Source organism: Talpa europaea (assembly GCF_964194135.1).
Source record: "Talpa europaea genome assembly, chromosome: 8".
Lineage (NCBI taxonomy): Eukaryota > Metazoa > Chordata > Mammalia > Eulipotyphla > Talpidae > Talpa > Talpa europaea.
Window position 1 is genome coordinate 58,450,094 of NC_140075.1, and position 16,735 is coordinate 58,466,828.

Consider the following 16,735-nt stretch of genomic DNA (forward strand, 5'->3'; position numbering starts at 1 on the left):
CTCATGTAGTGAAAGGGAATCAGAGAGCCAAAAGTCAAACAAATCCACAGTTAGATGTCTATGGAGAAATCCCTGCAAGAGACTAAAATCTTAGAAGACACCTGCAGACATAGTAGTCTATGTTTTTATCATTACAGTATTTCTCTTAGCTCTCAAATTTTATTGATTTGCCACTCACTTACATGGACTTCCTGAAGACAGTAGTATAAAGAGTACCTCACAAAGTACTGAACTTAAAGTGGAGAAAGCCTTTCTTCTCTTCCTCATTAAACACATGTTTTCCTTATTTCATCTTTCTTTTTAGTATTCATTTTGACATAGTTTATTCCATTTTCTTAATTTTTTTTACTTTTATAATTTCTAGTTTAAATGATTTCTGTTTCTTCAGAATAACTTCCAGTCTTTCCATCCATCTAGCCTAGTTATACATCAGGAATATTTTGATGCATTTTATTCATACAATTATACCTTTTCAAATTTTGTTAACTGTAATATTATAAATACTAGATCTGCTATGCCTATTACTATTTCAATTGAAATCTGACTTTCAAATGTTGAAAGATGCCTTTGTTATAGCTGAGCTATGGTTTCCATATGATTGAACATTTTAGCCTTTTAAATTTCAATTTTGTTTTAGCAGTTGAGTTTACAAAAAGGAATAAACAGTGTTATCTCTCAACCACTTACATTAAAATTAGCTATACTGTGATGCTTTTAGCCATGAATAAAGTACTAGGAATAGGAAAATGGGGGAGAAAAGCATGAATCTGCATAGTGCATGAAGACGTGGTAGGAGAGGGAGTTTGAACATTACAGCACGTTTACTTCAAGGTAGGATTATACTCTTCCAGATAGAAGAGCAGAGCATGGAGATGCTGAAAAAAGGAGTTGGAGAAAGAAGCACCATATATTTAAAGGCATGGAGGGTTATGAAGTGTGTGATCTTCTTAGATAATAAACAGATATTACTAAATCATGGGTTGCAAAAAAGGAAGTAGGAAAAAGAGATAGAAAGTAAGGTTGAAAACAAGACTCCAAATGGCTTTGAATGGTCTATTAAGAGGTTGCAGTTCAACTGGACACAAAAAAGAACTCATTAAAATGTGTATACTATGGTTCAGTGCTTGAGAGTTGATAGAACTGCAAAAACATCTAAAGAGGATCCTGAAGACAATTTGCAGTACCTCTAATGAGAACAGGTGCTAGGTAGGGGCAGTGAGATTTTTTTTCCAGAGTGACAAATATAAATTTGGTCTGTTCAGTTTTTTCCAAAGTAATTCATTACATTATATTAATTTTATAATTTTACTTATGTGAGATTCATTGTGGAAATACAGGTTATTCCCATTACCAGATACATCTCAAGGGAGAAGTAACTGGATTTAGTGACATATATTAGCTCACATTCTCAGTTTTGCAGTACATTAATTTTCTTCATTTTTCAGATGGAAAACAAGTTCAGGGATAAATTTATCTCACCAAACATGAAGTTATTAGGTGACAGAATGTGAAATATTTTTTAGACATTGAAGCCTATGCTCATTTTATTTTCCTAGACCACTTACTGAAAAATAATAGAAATATTTGTAATAAGCTATTGTAAGAGCTAAATCAAACAATGACAGTAATACATAGAGTCTATATTTTAATATGAAGTCCCAGGACCAGAGACCCTGCACAAAACACTGAATTGGTGTTCAGCCTCAATATTCTTTGAGTGAATGTGGCTCTCATAGATTTTACTGAGGTTAAGTCTCAGAATTATTCTGCTGCTGAGGATCTCATAAAGAATTATTGCAGATGAAGCAGTTTTACAATCCATTGGAGGAGTTAAAATGAAATACTAGAGATCGAAAAGTACTCGGGTTGGAGGAATGAAGAGTGATTTTATAAAGAAGGTAAAACTTGAATTTTATATTACAGAGGTTTCAAGTGGTTAGCCCATGCGAGACTTTCTTAGGGCTATCAGTTCCCTCTGGAAGAGACTAAGTGGAACAGAACACACTGACATTTTGTATCATGAACCACAAATACCACATCAGAGTATTGTTGGAACAGTAATAACAGTTTCAGAAAACTGTCAGGTTTCTCAGGACACTGAGATACCTTAATCAGTCGATAAGCAGTTGTCAGGGACGATTGATCATGGAGGCCCGGGTAGCAGTGACCATATGCCAATAAATGGCAGTCGTCAGCTAAAGGAGGGGCTCATTTTCCTCCAACAACTTCTTTTATCCTGACATGTAGCAGATTTTAGCCTCAGGAGGCCACACTTAAAAGAGAAAGAAAGCAGGGAACTGGTAAAGGACTAAGCTTGGAGTCAGTGGACTGGGGTTCCGGTACAAGCTCTTAAACTAAGAAAATATGTGATTTTGGTCAGTAATTTAAAATAATTTGATATCATTTTCTCATCTATAATGACTAGATATTATTCTAAATTAGGGAGACTGAGGTTATTAATAGGTACCACAGTTGACCTCATTAATTTTAGCTAGTCTTATTATTGAACTGTTTCTTCTTTTTCTTCTTGTTTTCCTTTAGATAAATATTTCATTTTCCTGAATTGATGTCTTCACATTTTTTTATGACATGATCAGTTTCTAAGTTAAAGCAAAAACATTTTATTCACAGTACCAGCAAATATTTTATTGTCCCTGTTATGTATTTGAAGTGGTTCAAATTCTTTTATACATCTGATTGAACGAGAAACATATGTCCATCACTTTATGAGGCTTGAAGCCTAGTTGGGAAAAAGAATTTAGCAAATAGTAAAAAGATAACATTTCTGGTAAGTACTGCTAGGAAACAGTATTTTTTTTAGAGCATATCAATTGAAGTTATGCATAATAGTTTTTCTATCACTAACTACATGAATACTGTCCTAATCCTAAATGCATATTGAACTATTTTATGATGTGGAAATTTGATGTTTCCAATCAATAGTGTTTTATTTTTTTGTTCATCGTTCATTATGTTATATGTTGACTGCTGCTGTTGTGTTGACTGGTAATTTACGCAAGCAAGTTATGAAAAGAAATGAACAAAATCTACTGAATGCCTAACATAGCCATATGATTAAGATTTATTAATCATTTTACCAAAAATTTCATAGATGTGTAATCTAAGGTTCAAAGAGTCTAAGTCACTTGTGGAGGACCAACGTGTCAGTGGTAGACCCATAGTGAAGGTCCTGATAATCTAAATACCAAACCTATATTCTTTCTATTAAAGTATGCTGTTTCTGTAAGTAAGGGTAAAAGATTACAAGATAGTATGGTAAGTTCTTTTGTAGAGTTCTGTACAAAATGGTTTCCACTAGATTATGATGCCTCTTATAGTTTTAAACATTCCAGATCAAGTGCTAACTGCCCTAAGACAGTGTTTCTGAAATTATCTGTGTTGAAGTATAAGCCTTTTTCTTTAATTTCCTGATTTTTATAGACTAATTACTATAGTACAAGAGAAAATCAGACACCTGGTTATCGAATTGCTAGAGAACTTGTTAGCACTGACACTCAATTTTGTATGTAATATGCAAACTGTTCACAGTCCACAGAACTGCACATCTCTGGGCACCTTTTTTTCATTGCTTCAGAGAACCCACATTTGAGTAAGTCAGAATTGCTGCCTTTAAGAAGCTTACAATTACTTGGTGAGTTAGAACTGTACTCAGTTAGGGGCCTCCCCATTGGCACAGTGGTTGAGTGCTGGGTTGTGAAGCTGCCCTCAGCCTCTGCAGCGCTGGTTCGATTCCTGGCTGCTCCCTGGCCCCAGAGGAGGGTCCCACATGGCGCGCAGACCTCTCCTGCCACCCGCTGCTCCCCTCAGCAGTGTACCTTGGTCCTTCAGTCCTTCTGCCTGCTCTCTCCCCACTCTGGCTCTGGTGAATTCTCTCACCTTCCCGTGCTTCTGATTGTACCCAGTGTTTGTATAAATAAATAAACAAATCTTAAAAAAAATTAAAAAAAAATGAACTGTACTCAGTTAATGGTAATACAAAGTAAAGTGCTAGTTATAATAAAGCACACTTTTATGCGCACAGTAAATATTTAATTAAGATTGAATATGAATATATCCCCTGTGGTAGGACCTGTGCAGGAAAGTACTGATCTCTCCCCCAGATGAAGGTTTAGGCTTAGAAGGGTTTGTATTAGTGACTAAATCTCTGTATTAGGGGAGGGTAATATTAGAACAAAAATCAAAAGATTTGGTGTGGAGTTCATGTTACTAATGTTTACTATCTTGTACCACATGAGTAGTATCATGGCATCAACCCTAGGAAGATGTAGGGAACCTTAAAGACAGACAGGAATTGGCGGTAGAGAAACAGCTCCATGTGACAGCTACCAATTTTTCCTTGTGAATTCTTTTCAGAAATCATGGGCACACTAGGTCAGTTTTAATGCTGAAATGGAAAGAGGCTTTCATAACATTTGATCTCTTTATGTAGAACCATCATATCATAATTCATATTTTCGACAACTGTCATCTTCAGGCAGCATTACCAACAAAGTCAATGGATGGAGCAAATCACTCTTCGGTTTCAGAGTTTGTGTTCCTGGGACTCACCAATTCCTGGGAGATCCAACTTCTCCTGTTTCTGTTCTCCTCAGTGTTTTTTGTGGCAACCATGATGGGAAACTCCCTCATTATACTCACTGTGATTTCTGACCCTCACTTACACTCTCCCATGTACTTTCTGTTGGCCAACCTCTCCTTCATTGACATGGGAGGTTCTTGTGTCTCTTGTCCCAGGATGTTGTATGACCTATTCAGAAAACACAAAGTCATCTCCTTTAGTAGCTGCATTATTCAAATATTCTTCATCCACTTCATTGGTGGTGGGGAGATGGTGCTGCTCATCGCCATGGCGTTTGACAGATATGTGGCCATATGTAAGCCCCTCCACTACTTGACCATCATGAACCCAAGAATGTGCATCTTCATTTTAGTGGTTGCATGGACAATTGGCTTTATCCACTCCATGATTCAAATGGTTTTCGTGGTAAACCTACCCTTTTGTGGTCCTAACGTGTTGGACAGTTTTTACTGTGACCTTCCTCGGTTCATCAAACTTGCCTGCACAGACACTGATCAACTAGAATTTATGGTCACAGCAAACAGTGGATTTATCTCTGTTGGCTCCTTCATCATACTGCTCATTTCTTATGGTGTCATCATTCTCACTGTTCAGAAACACTCTTCAGGCGGTTCATCCAAGGCTCTGTCCACACTTTCAGCTCACATCACGGTGGTAGTCTTGTTCTTTGGTCCACTGATATTTTTCTATGCATGGCCATCTCCCTCCATACACCTAGATAAGTTTCTGGCCATCTTTGATGCTGTTCTCACTCCTTTCCTTAATCCTCTCATTTACACGTTCAGGAATCAAGAAATGAAGGTGGCAATGAAGAGAGTATGCAGACAGCTAATAAATGACAGGAAGATATCTTAAGTGACACTTATATTGTGAAGAACCCTTGCTAATTGCTAGTGCTTATTATTGATGGCCAAACTCAGGAAGTTTTCTTTGTTCTATCTTGGCTTGGTTAGACACACTGGTATTATTATTTTTTTTTTGGTCATTAAACCACAGAGTTATATATAAAGTATCTATAAAGCAAAGATTACAATAATCTTGAAACTAAATTCCTAAGGAATAATATTTATATATTAGGTAATTTTTAGAGATACATAAAAAGGTGTGCTTTCTTAATGTTATCCAAACAGGATAACATATAAATAGGAATTATATCCCAATCTACACTATTATAGTTTGACCTTATCTTAATTTGTGTTTACCTGCAAGCACCCTAATATGATCAAATTCATAGGTATCTTAATTTGTCTTTTTTTGTAAGCACCCTAATATAATCACATTCATAGGTATTGTCAGGGAGGGTTAGGATTTCATTATATCTATCTGAGGGATACAAATTAACCCACAAATGTATTGATATCAGTATAAGGTCTAAGAATAAGAACGGTTGTAGCATAGCTACCTGCTAGTCAGAGTGCAAATATATTTATAATAAAGAGAAGGAACTATAGGGGCCTCTTGGATGGCGCAGCGGTTGAGCGCTGGATTGCGAAGCTGCCCGAAGCCTCCGTGGCGCCGGTTCGATCCCCGGCTGCTCCCCAGCCACCAGAGGAGGGTCCCACATGGTGTGCAGACATCTCCTGCTGCCCGCTGCTCCTCTCAGCAGTGTACTTCGGTCCTTCTGCCTGCTCTGCTCCCCACTCTGGCTCTGGTGAATTGTCTCACCCTTCCGCGCCTCTGACTGTGCCCAATGCTTATATAAATAAATAAATAAATCTTTAAAAAAAAAGAGAGAGAAGGAACTATAGTGTTTCCAAGACTATTAACTATATTTAAAAAGTTAATTAAATCAAAGTTAATGAATCATTAAAAGTAACAAAACCTATAATGTCATCATAAGCACAAAGTTACAGTAGTGATAGAAAAAAATCTCTTCATTAGGAGGATTATCCAGAAGGCAGAGAATAACATTTATTACCTTCAGTCAAAGCAGAATGAATATACCTAGATAAATTTGACATGTCATCTGACAGAGAGAAAATCAGATCATAGTCTTGCTTCAATATAGTATTTTGTGGCAAATTAAAAACAAAACAAAACTAACTTAAAAAACACTTCAGCACCCTAAATTCCTCATGACAGGAGTGGATTAAAAAGATGTGACATAAATACAAAATGGAACACTACTAAGCCACACCAAAGATTAATGCTTGCTATATTCTGTAATATGGATGGAGCTGAAAGAGATTATTCTAAGTGAAATAAAGTAAGAAGGGGACGATAAACAGTGGACGACTACTCGTATGTGGAATATTGAGAAAAAATGAACAGATGAAGTAAAATGAAACAACTTTAGAAATCTGTAGAATTGAGACTACCAGAGGGAGAGGATGGGATAGGGAATAAAGGGGAAAAAAAGAGGTGGAGGAATACAATGATTGGTGATGGGTGTAGTTCGGGAACATACATCTGAAGAGTTGTGAAACTATATCCCTATATAATACACAGTGTTGAAAACCAATATTACCTCATGAAAATAGAAGAGTAATGAACATAAAAATATCAAAGCTCAGCGGTGGAAAGTTTGACAAAACATTTATATATATCATTATGACTCATTACTTGAAAATATATGTATTTTTATTCCTTGACAATCAAGTATGTACTTAAATCATATTTTTGTTATAATTATCTCCAGTACAATTTCAATCATCCATTTTATGATTTTTATTGCATGTAACTACTTTTTATTTCACAGTTAGTAGTCTATCACTGAATAACTAGAGCCTGACAGTAGTATAAGTTGTAAAACTGCTATATTGATAAATAAAAGAGACATCCGTATAGAACTGGTCTCAATTCCCAATATAATTAGAACAAACAGGGGTATGCAGGCAAGGTGCAGCAGGGTGGGGATGGTACTTAGACGTTAAGGGTAGGAGAAACTTTTGGTCAACTGACCTAATGGATTCTTGTGAAGGCAGCCCAAGGCGATCAGAGAGTGAGAAAAGTAGTTTAGGAATTTTAGCAGCTATTAAAGTGGTGGAGGAGGTATCTGAGGGCACACAAACATTTGTTGACCAGAGAGCTGGACTTCAAAATCAGTCACCTCACCTTCTTGGTTGGTTGTTCCACCCACCACTCCAACACAAGGAGTAACAGCATAAGATGTCCTGACTATCTAGACTGTGTACGTGACTGACCCAAGAAAGGTCTCTTTATAAACTTTCAGTATTCAGGTAGGTAGGTGCAGGGCTCTGCTCATCTCATCACTGCCCACAAGAAGCCTCATAAAGAAGTTTTCTTGCTTAATAGGGCTGGTACCTACTAATCCAGAATGGTCTGCCTTTTTGTTTGGTTTCTCCTTGCCCTCTGTGTATGGGGCTTGTTTATAAGTCAATCCAAAAATTCAGGATTTTCTCTAGATAGAATTAGAGAATTCTTGCTAACATTAGGCTTTACAAGCCTAGCAAGGATGGGCCCCAGGTTGAGGCCTGTGGGGAATATGGCTCAGAGGATTCTGAAGAGGGTTTTCTCAACTTAATGGTGAGTAATTGAGAATTATCACATATAATTAACTTAGTAGACTGACAAAGCTCATGAATGCTCACAACATACCGCCTGCTGCCACACACACCTATAACTTGAAAGTAGTCAGTGTACTTAGTAATATAGAAAAATGACCATTTGCTAGCATGAAACAAATAGATAGACACCCTGCAATGTTATATGTAAAAGCGCACATACACACACACCCGCCATAGCCAATGCTTGAATACTCAATCTTATTGAAAAATTATCAAATGAATATCCAGTACTTTACCAACTCTAAAGCAAAATCTAAAATAACTAACAATTTTAGAAGTTAAAGTTCACTAGGCTCACTACGAATCTGTCAGAATTACAAGTCCAATTGATCGAAAACCCAATTTTATATTTCTAAACTTTTCAATGTTTACTTTAATACATTTTTGTTATAAAATCAAGGCATAGACCTATAGCTATTTTGTCCAAAGGTATACACTCTCTTATGACTCAGGATTTACATATTGACATGATTACCTGGACAGGTGTTAATAGCCTGATAGATTAGCTAATTAAATGCAATACTCAATGAAGATACTTTCAGAAAATTCATTTTAGGGAAGGCTCTTAATTATAATGTGCTGCTTCATATTTGCTCCCAACTATGAAGTTCCCCTCAGCAAAGGTGATCTGTCTATACCCATAGCTGAATTTCTCCTGCCAGTGACTGAAACCAATTTGTAACCATAACTTGGAGGGTTTAGCTAGCCATTTGTGATGCAATGATTACACTGGATCTTTTTAATCATGGAAGGGGCAGTGATATGTCCTAGTAGAAATAGTTAGAAACACAAAGTCCTTAGAATTATTGATGGGGCCTCCCTGGTGGTGCAGGAGTTAGTCTCAGCGCTATCAAACTATTGCCAGCAACTGTGGCATTGTAACAGGGTCGTCCCCAGGAAAGGGGATGTTCCAGGTTCCCTGCCCCACCCAAGGGAGGGTGGAGCTGAGCAGGGAGAAAAAAAAGTTGCCAAGGAGACTGAGGAAGAAAGGAAGCAGGATGGGGCCAGAAGGAGACCTGGAGTAGGCACATGGAGCCTAAAGACGCGTGAAGAAACTGCGCTTGTCTTTTGGTCATGGACTGGGTGACACAGATGTGGATGAGACCCGTGGGGAGGTGACAATGACAACTTTTATCTTGATGTTGATTTTGCTCTTTAACTTCCGGGCTTGTCTGGTTGTTTCTGACCCTTTTCTGTGGGTCCCCACTGGAAGATGCTTTAGACTTGCGGCAGGCTTTGGGGCCTTATTCTGGGCCGATCCCATATGGATGGACTTTTACCCACGAGGGGACGGGCAACTTTGGGTGCTTCATTTAGAAACTAGACTCTTTGCCTTACCTGTATTGTTTCCTAGTTTTATTAAAGTTCCTTCCCATTAAAGTCTCATATGTTTTGTGTTGATGCGGCGGGTGGCAGAACCCATTTAGAATAGGCAGGTTTGCGGGGTTTGGGCTGCCCCTCTCCCTGTCCTATAACAGCATGACTTCGATCCCAGGTCAAGGAGCTGATCTACATGGCACAGCAAACCTCTCCTGTCTCACCCACTGCTCCCCTCAGCAGTATATTTCAGTAGATCTGCCCATTCAGTTTCCCAATCTGTCTCTAAAGAATATTCTCACCCCCTAAGCCTCTGGCCTACACCCCAGTTCTTGTATGCATAAATAAATAAAAAAGAATTATTAAGAGGTTCTTGGGAATAGTGACTTAAACGTAAAAAAAACTAAAATAAACCAATTTTACCATAAGCTAATAGACATTAAAACAATTAAGACTCTATAGTATATTTCTGGTCAAAAACCATCACCAAACTTCAACAAAACCCTGATCACTTGTAATATTAGCCAACAGTTTTCAGTAATTCATTCATTTTCCATCTTGCTTAGTTCAGCTCAGGACTGTGGTAGCCATAGTCTAGCCTAGCCATTCAGGGCACAAGGAATGTACCAAACCTGGAGTGGACATCCTTCCTTTACAGGGAACACTAAAACACACATCCACATTCACCCAGGCTGGGGTAATTTAGACATGCCATTAATCTAAAGTGAACATATTTGGAATGTGGGAGGGAACTGAAATACCTGGAGAAACCTCATTAGACGGGGTGATCATGAAAACTTCAGACAATGGTCCAGCTGGAAATCAACCCCCATTCCCCCATCAACATTATAATAAAAAGACATTGACCAAAATAACATTCCAATACCTGTTGCATTTCAAAACGTATTTGCCTTACTCTTCCACTGCAATGACTTCATACAGTTTCAATATAGCTAAGCCAGAACTATGTTTACAGAATGCTCTTCTGTTTATGTTTCTAGGTAAAGGCCACATTCCCTGATGGCAAATCCACAAAAATCAGGTAACTATAGGTGTTCCCTGAGTGGCAGAAACAAAAATTGGGGCCCCAGACAATATGCTCGCTTGTTTGAGGGATACCAGTGAGCTATGGCAAGGCGAAGGGAAAGCACAAGAATGGGGTGCACTAGCCTATGCTCACTGAGAGCAAGTCTATTCACAGGCCTCTACATGTGTGCCAAACCTGAGCCCGCCCCTCCAGTCCTGTGGGTGGCAGGAACCTCAGGCCACCAAGGGAATCCCCTAGCAGCAGCACAGTCGGCAGGGTACCAGACACAGGCAGCATCTCCTCCTCTGAGCACACGCAGCGAGCCAGAGCTCAGCACAGGAGCACGTTATGATGGCGCCCTCCAGGCTCCACAGTGGAGACACTCCAGCAGCCTCCAAGGCACCTCACATCAGAGGCCTGCGCCTCACCCAACACTCAAAGACAGACAAAAAGCACCGAGCCTCTTCACACAAAGTCAAAAGGATTCCAGGCACTGAGACAGGTGAGTCAGACACCTGAGGTTTTTAAGCCCTTTGCTCGGATTGTTACAGCTTTGAGGATCTTGCGGACATGAGCCTCCTGAGTCCATTTAACTAGATGTTCTGGGGGCTGGGGATTCAGATGCAGGCGTAAAAGCTGGGGGTGCCTGATGTGGGGTTCTCCTCTAGGAGAAGCGCTACGTTCCTTGCGACTGTGGGTTGCTGCTCGGGTGGCGGTGGGGGCGCGGCGGGGTTCCTGGCTGGGCTGGGCCCAGCTTCTCCTACCTGCTTAGATGTGGAACTTCTCTCTGGCCCTGTGAGGAGCAGTTGCTCGGGTGCTTTTCAGGATTCTTTTCCCGCGGAAGCTGTCTGGTAGCAGCTGCACTTTCAGTGTGTTTGTGGGAGCGGCTGAGATGGGATCTTCTGAGGTCGCCATCTTGAAGGAAACTGGGAAGATGGTTTTACTCTCACGAGTTTTCCGTTTTGTTCTCCCTGAAGAATCAGTGACAGACGTTCTCTAGAAAAAAAGAGGGACTTTTGATGAAAGGTATAGAACTAGAAGATCATGTTAACCTTTACTTGTCGGTTTCCAAATACTGTGCCACTACTTCCTGTCACAAATATTAAAGATGTAAGTAACTTTTTTCCTTGCATATCGCACTGTTTTCAAACTGTTCTGATCTATAAAATTGGGATATTTGTTGAAGTCCTGTCTGTCTATTTGCATTCATAGCTTCTTTCTCATTTGTTGTGCTTCATTTATTCTTTGGTTATGGGTTAAAGTGTAGCAGTCATTTTCAGGATGTGTGGTTACTTACATATTCTACTTCACAAGCCTTTCTTTTGTCACTCACTGTATTTGAGATTGATATTTATAAATATATTTATGATAACAAACTGGAAACATGGTTGGCTTACAATATTTTTTGAAGTAACAAATCTCTGTATGTCATAAAATGCTATTTGATCAGAATGCTATGTAGCCTTTAACAAATGTTTACCATATACCTACATTTTTTAAAATAAAATTTTACTTTTTCACATTGATTTATACTGTATAAATGTTGTTGGTAGAACTCATACCTCTTTATGTGAATGTCTCACCTCACCCACTACCAAAGTTCTAGTGCCATTCCCCCCATCATATTAACCTTCTCCACCTTTCCTGCAGGATCCTGTCCCCTCTCTTTCTGGTAACCACTATATTTTTCATAGAATCTGAGTTGTTTTTGTTTGTTTCCTTGGTTTGTTTAGTTTGGTAATTTGTACTCCTCAAATGTGAGAAATCATCCATTAAGTGTCTTTTACTTCCTGACAATAATTATTTCCAGATTATAAAATAATATATAGAAACCTAAAAAAAAATCTATGGAAAAATTAATTAAAGCAATAAGCCAGTTTCTTAAAGTAGCTGGTTACAAAATCAACAAAGAAAATATAGTAGCCTTCCTATATGCAAACAATCAGCCACAAGAGGAAGAAATTAAGACAACCATTCCATTTACAATTGTACCCAAATAATTAAATACCTGGGACTAAAACTAACAAAGGAGGTATAAGAATTATACAAGGAAAACTACAAAATGCTGTTAAGAGAAATAGAAGAAGACACCAAGAAATGGAAAAGTGTTCTCTGTTCATGGATCTGAAGAATTAATATTATAAAAATGGCCATCGCTACTAAAAGCAAATTCAATGCAATTCAAATAAAAATCTCTGTGGCATTCTTGAAAGAAATAGAACAACAGTTGATGAAATTCATAAGGAGCTAAAAAAACCCAAAATAGTGAAAGCTCTCTTGACTAAAAGGGAGAATAATGGAGACATTACACTCCCAGACTTCAAACAATACCACAAAGCCATTATATTAAAAACAGCATGTTATTGGAACAAAAAGAGACACACAGACCAATAGAATCAAATTGAAAGCCTAGAAATAAAACCACAGATATAGGGTTAATTCATGTTTTGACAAGGTAGGAAAGAATTTATACTGGAACAGGTGTATATTAGGAATAAGTATACACTTGCTTCTCCATTAGCAAAGAAAACAGAGGAACAGATAAAAAGCTGGGCCTACATCAAACTAAAAAAGCAACTTTATAGCAAAAGAGACACCCTACTGAATGGGAGAAAAATATTTGTATACCAAATGACAAATAAGGGTCTGATATCAAAGATCTATAAAGAGGGCCCCCTGGTGGCTAAGGGGTTAGGGTTAAGTCTCAGTGTTATCACCCCTGTAGCCTGAGATAAATCACCAGCCAGGGAGCTAACTCACATATGGTGCTGCAGACCTTTCCTGCCTCACCTGCTGCTCTCTTTAGCAGTGTATTTCAGTAAATCTTTCTGTTCTGCTCCCCACTCTGTCTCTGGTGAATCCTCTCATACCCTGCATTTCTGGCCTACACCCCAGTTCTTTTACAAAATAAACAAATAAATAAACAAACAAATAAATATTTAAAAAAATGATCTATACAATGATCTTATAGAATTCAACAAAAAATAAAGCAAACAACCCAGTACAAAAAAAGGGGAAAAGAACTAAAATGACACATCTTGAAAGTAGAAATGCAAATGACCAACAGGCATATGAAAAAATGTTCAACATCACTGGTTAAGAGGGAAGTGCAAATCAAAACCACAATGAGTGGACTCACTGGCTGTGCTCACTACAGTAAGAATGGCCTATATTAAAAAATTAAAAACTAGCACAACAAATGCTGGTGAAATATGGAGATAAAGGGACCATCTTGCCCTGCAAGATGGGAATGTAAACTGGTTCAGCCACTGTGGAAAGGTATGTGGAGGTTCCTCAGAACACTAAAAATGTATCTACCATATGATGCAGCAATTCCACTCCTAGGAATCTATCCATAGAGCGCAAAAACACTAATTCAAAAGGAAACCTGCACTCCTATGTTTATTACAGCACTATTCACAATAGCCTAGAAATGGAAACAACCCAGATGCCCCCAAATAAATGAATCTATCAAAAAGTTGACGTATATTTATATAATGGAATATTACTCAGCTATTTTTTAAAGATTTATTTATTTATGCATACAAGAGCTGGGGTACAGGCCAGAGGTGTTGGGGGGAGGTGGGTAAGAGGATTCACCAGAGACAGAGTGGGGAGAACAGGCAGATTGACCGAAGTACACTGCTGAGGGGAGCAGCAGGTGAGTCAGGAGAGGTCTGCGCGCCATGTGGGTTGCTCCCTGGCCGGCTGGGGATCAAATTTGTGCTGCAGAAGTTACAGACAGCTTCATAGGTTGTGTCTTAATCCCTTGCGCCACCAGGGAGGCCCTTCTCAGCTAATAAAGAAATAAAAACTCATGCCATTTGCAGCAACATGGATGCAACTGAAGGGATTATGCTAACTGAAATTAGTTAGAAGGAAAAAGATACTGGATGGTCTACGTATATGTGAAATATACAGAAACCAAACAAAAGCTCAAGAAAACATCAAAACTAGCAAGCTGACCTTAGAACTGAGGCATACAGCAAAGAAGGGTGGGAGGGGGCAAAACAGGGATACGTTGAACACAAGGGAATTTGGTGATGATTCACAGGTGACATGGTAGCAGAACTATGGGGACTACAGTGATGTAGGAATAAAAATTAATTAATAAAAAAACCCCAGAAGAACATTGAACAAGAATGTTCAATAAGCTATCAGTAATTGGGGGTTATCTGGACAGAAATTATGGGCATCTCTACAGGGCAAAAATCTATGTGTAAAGAGATAACTTTACAAAGTCTATAGAATTTAATAAATACCTTTAAACGGTGATGTGTGTTAAGTATTTTCTCCTACCTAATCCTTGGGTGGCCTTTGCCCTCATATGTTGAAAGGCTATTCTTCAAGCCTTTTTGCCTCAGAGTTTCATATCTTTTATAAAATTATTGCCCTTTTAATTTCCTTCATTTATGAATTCTCAATTCATTCAATTTTTGATATTGGCTGGTTCTACTTAAATAGGGCAGAAGAAAGTATATATCTGTAGTTATTAATGGTGAATTATCTTATTTTTACATATTTTGCTATACTCAAACAACATTTTGGTTGGAATCCTATTGTTTCTCCAGGAGGAAAGGGTTTAGACACACGTCTTCATCTTTTATTTCTATTTAGACTTGGTATCGCTTCTAATCTATTTGCACTTAAATGTTCACATTTGACTCCATTATCTGTCTTTTTAATTACTCATGTTTGCTGCTCATAACTGTTTGGACTTTGAACACATAAAGAGAGTTGTGTGCATATTCCTAAGTTATGTAATTGTTCTACTGTAAAATTTAGAATTTTTAAATTTGAAAATTAGAAAATTTTTTTCTCATTAGGGATTCTACTGGATCATGTAATAAAATAAACAGGATATAAAATAAAATGACAAACCATAGTTTTTTTAATAAGAAAATATGCACCTGTTTTCTCTTTCCCTCAGAATCCTCTGAGACATTCCCTTGACCTGATGATCTCACTCTGAGAATCCCAGAACTCTAATGTAGTGCTTGGCTACAATTTCTAATACAACTAATTGGGCTCCTCTCTCAAAATGGCATGGGTTTATATAGCTCCTTGTTCTGGAGGGGCCGGGAGTGGGTGGAAGGATGTGGGCAATGCTTGCGGACAGGGGAAAATTTAGTGTTTGGAACTTGTCTGACTCTCTGACATTGCTGCCATAAGATCTTTTCCTAGAATAGGTAGGTGGTGGTGATAAAGAGTGGTGTGATGGTTTGTGAACTATATTCTTGCATACAAGAATCTTTTTCTTAGATTCCTAAGCTAACAAAGAAAAAGATGATAATAGGTGACCAGGAGCAAATATTATAAAGGAAGGAAGATTTGGTCCATGGTATAGAGAATGGCACATGAAAGAAATTTAAGTAATAATAATTGATGATGATGAACCCTAGGCATTTGTCCTTTCTGGCCATGCATAGACCCTCTATTAACTTTCTTTTCTTTCTTTATATGTTATCCTAAAGCAAGTCTTCCTTTTTGTGACTTCTAATTTTGGGTAACTTCCAAATATTTATCTTTAGCTGTAATCCTTCTTGTCTGTGATTATTACAGCTATTTAGGAATAAATTCTCCCTGAACTTTTGCTGAATCTTTTCTTGGCAAAAGAACTTGATGTATTTTGTTTCTTCTCCATTCCTAGCAGCCACCACCTGTCTCCCTTTCCCGTAGGTTGTAGCAATAATATTTATTTAAGTATATTACTATGAAATCCTGGGTCAGTTCATGTTTGACTATGTTAAATGTAAATGTACATTCACCTGAGTAAAGTGGAATTCATTTTTCCCCAGCTTTATTGAGATATAATTGATATATAACATTGGGTAAGTTTAAGGTGTATATTATTTTGGAATGCATGTTTAAAGTTCCTATTCAGATAATTGTTTTGTATCATGAACAGATAGCTATACTTGCATTATGTTGTCAAAACAACACTGAATTTGGAATCAGAAGGCCTGATTTTTGTTCTAAGACAAGTAATTCTGTTTTTGGGTCTGTTATTAAACTTCTCTGGAACTTAGCCTCCTCATTTACAAATGAAAAGCATCTTATTATGGGGTATATCCACCAAACAGGTAATTATAAAGAAGAAAAATATGAAAGTACTTAGTAATATGGGAGATACTGGTGCTATATAGTTTTCTAGTTCTAAAAGTCTATTATTATTACAGATACTTCTAAAATATGGTAAAAAAAAGCTTACCTTTTCTTCTTTGATTTTAAGAATGGCATGAAATACAACTACCAATTATGCCA

At 37.8% G+C, this 16,735-nt stretch overlaps 1 protein-coding gene across 1 annotated transcript in view; it reads left to right on the plus strand.

The window, feature by feature from the left end:
- Window positions 1-4,516: 4,516 nt before the first annotated feature.
- Window positions 4,517-16,735, plus strand: part of LOC311175288 (uncharacterized protein) — a gene marked incomplete at both ends in the record, with an annotated part of 60,466 nt that continues 48,247 nt past the window's right edge. Inside the window, one exon of the mRNA XM_084240185.1 lies at window positions 4,517-4,660. Coding sequence (XP_084096311.1) covers window positions 4,517-4,660 — 144 coding nt within the window. The remainder of the gene's footprint in view (window positions 4,661-16,735) is intronic.